This window comes from Penaeus vannamei, chromosome 16 (assembly GCF_042767895.1).
Source record: "Penaeus vannamei isolate JL-2024 chromosome 16, ASM4276789v1, whole genome shotgun sequence".
NCBI classification, from domain to species: Eukaryota; Metazoa; Arthropoda; class Malacostraca; order Decapoda; family Penaeidae; genus Penaeus; species Penaeus vannamei.
Genome location: NC_091564.1, coordinates 40,091,866 through 40,094,365, shown reverse-complemented (window position 1 = coordinate 40,094,365; position 2,500 = coordinate 40,091,866). Strand labels below are relative to the sequence as shown.

General features: G+C 45.4%; 1 protein-coding gene across 1 annotated transcript in view; it reads right to left on the bottom strand.

The window, feature by feature from the left end:
- Nucleotides 1-2,500, bottom strand: part of LOC138864475 (neural cell adhesion molecule 2-like) — a 59,586-nt gene that overhangs the window by 41,955 nt on the left and 15,131 nt on the right. The window contains exons 4-5 of the mRNA XM_070131607.1: nucleotides 1,293-1,481; nucleotides 708-862 (exon numbers count right to left, since the gene is read on the bottom strand). Coding sequence (XP_069987708.1) covers nucleotides 708-862; nucleotides 1,293-1,481 — 344 coding nt within the window. The remainder of the gene's footprint in view (nucleotides 1-707; nucleotides 863-1,292; nucleotides 1,482-2,500) is intronic.

Genomic DNA, 2,500 nt, shown 5'->3' with positions numbered 1-2,500 from the left:
AGAATACATTGAAGGAATGGATGGAGACAGGAGAAGGGAGGGAAACGGAAGGAGGGGCGGGTGGAAGACGAAAGGAGGAGATGGAGAGGGAAGGAGGAGAGGAGGGGAGGAAGAGAATACAGAGAAGGATGAGAAGGGAGAAGGGAGGGAAAGGGAAGGAAGGATGGGTGGAAGACGGAAGGAGGAGATGGAGAGGGAAGGAGGAGAGGAGAGGAGGAAGAGAAGATAGGGAAGGAATGAGAAGGGAGGGAAAGGGAAGGAGGGGCGGGTGGAGGACGAAAGGAGGAGATGGAGAGGGAAGGAGGAGGGGGAGGAAGAGAAGACAGGGAAAGAATGGATGGAGACGAGAGAAGGGAGGGAAATGGAAAGAGTACTTTGATCAAGATGAGCAATGATAATAGTAATAATAATGATAACAATGAATATCATTATCATAATGAAAAAAATGATTATAACAATTATAACGACAATGCTTTCACGATTAATACTACTAATGATGATATAGTCGGGGAGTAGGAGGTGACGGAGAAGCAGGAAAAAGAAAAAGATAAAGAAAATGAAGAAGCAGGAAAGGAAAAAGAAAAAAAAGAAAAAAAAGGGAAGGAAGGAAAATTGAATTCTAAAAGGAAAAAAAAAAAACAAAAAAAACACGGTAGATAACACAGGAAAACCTTGAACCTCACTGAACCTCATTGAACCTCACTGACCGTCTGGCTTCCGTGGCGCAGGTGCTTCGGCCCCTCCCACCACGCCAGCTGTGCCGGAGGGTTAGATCCGACCGAGCGACACAGCAGCCTCAGGGCCCGACCCGCTCTCACAGGATGCTCCTGCGGCTCAAGGATCTTGACCTCCAGGGGCGGCACTGGGGGAGGAGGGGGAGAAAGGAGGGTGAGGAGGAGGGAAGAGGAGAGATGAGGGTGGGGAGGAGAGAAGGGGGGAGAGAAGAGGGTGAGGAGGAGAGAAGGGAGAGAGGAGGGAGGGGAGGGGGGGAAAGGAGAAATGAGGGTGAGAAGAGGGGTGAGAAGGAGAGAAGGGGCAGAAAGGAGGGTGAGAAGAAAGGAGGATGAGATGGAGGGAAGGAGAAAGAGATAGGAGACTGAAAAGAAGGGAAGGGGAGAAATGAGCGTGAGGAGAGGAAGGAAGAAAGAAGAGTCAGAAAGAGAAAGACAAAAAGACAAAAAGGCACACACACACACACACAAAAAAAAAAAAAAAAAAAACGAAATAACAACCTCACTGAATGAAAACAAAACACAACACTCGCACATAACCCGAACCAAGAACCATCTTACGTATGGTGTTGAGGAAGACGGTCGCGGTTCGAGGCTGGACGAATGCGAGGTCCCCGCCGCCGCCGCCGCCCCCGTCGCCGCCCCCGTCGCCGCCTTCGTCCGCGGGCGTGTGGACGAGGCACGTGAGGGCGTGAGCGGCTGCGTCCCTCGTCGCCCGCACGGAGAGACTCGCCTCCACGCTGTACGTCCCTGGAAGGCGGAATTCGGAGGCTGTTGGCTTACTGCGCCCGGAGGAGGAGTGGTAGGGGGAGGAGGGGGTGGTGCGAGGGGAGGAGGGGGAGGGGAGGAGGAAGGGTGCGAGGGGGGTGGTAGGGGGTGAGGGGAGGAAGGAGGGTGGGGGGGCGAGGAGGGGTGCGAGGGGAGGAGGGGGAGGAGGGTGCGAGGGAGGAGGGACGTGAGGTGGGGTGGTAGGGAGGGTGGGAGGGAGGAGGAGACGCGAGGAGGAGGTGAGGGGGGGGGAAGAGATGCGAGGAGGGTAGGGAGAGGAAGGGGAAGAGCAGAAGAAAAGAAAGATATTTACCGCAACGATTATAAGGATGATTATAATAATAGCGATGATAATGATAATGATAATGATAATAATAATGGTAATGATAATGATAATAATAATGATAATGATAATGATAATAATAGCAATATTAATGATAATAATAATGAGAATGATAATGATAATAATAATAGCATAATAATAAAAACAAATTATAATAACAATAGTAGTAGTAGCAGCAATAACGGTGATGATAATATTGATGATGATGATGATGATGATGATAAAGAGAAATAGTGATAGCAATAAAAACAGTTCATAAGGAGATAGTAATAACAGCAAGAATGTTATAATCAATGAAAAGATGATGATCTTGATAATGATAATGATAGTAATAACTATTATCATCACTATTATTCTCATTATCATTACTATTATCATTATCATTATTGTTGATATCATTAGTATCATTATCATCTTTTTATCATAATTATCATTATTCTTACCATCATTATCATTATCATCTTTATCATTATCATTGTTGTTATTATTATTATCATTATCATCACTATTATCATCATTGTTATTATTACTATTGTCAATAATTTCAGTAATCTTAACAAATCATAACTAGATTTTCTTTTGTTTATCGTATTTCAATTTATTCATCGAATTTCCATTTTCATATTTGTGGATTTACTGAACAAGGATTACTATAGTC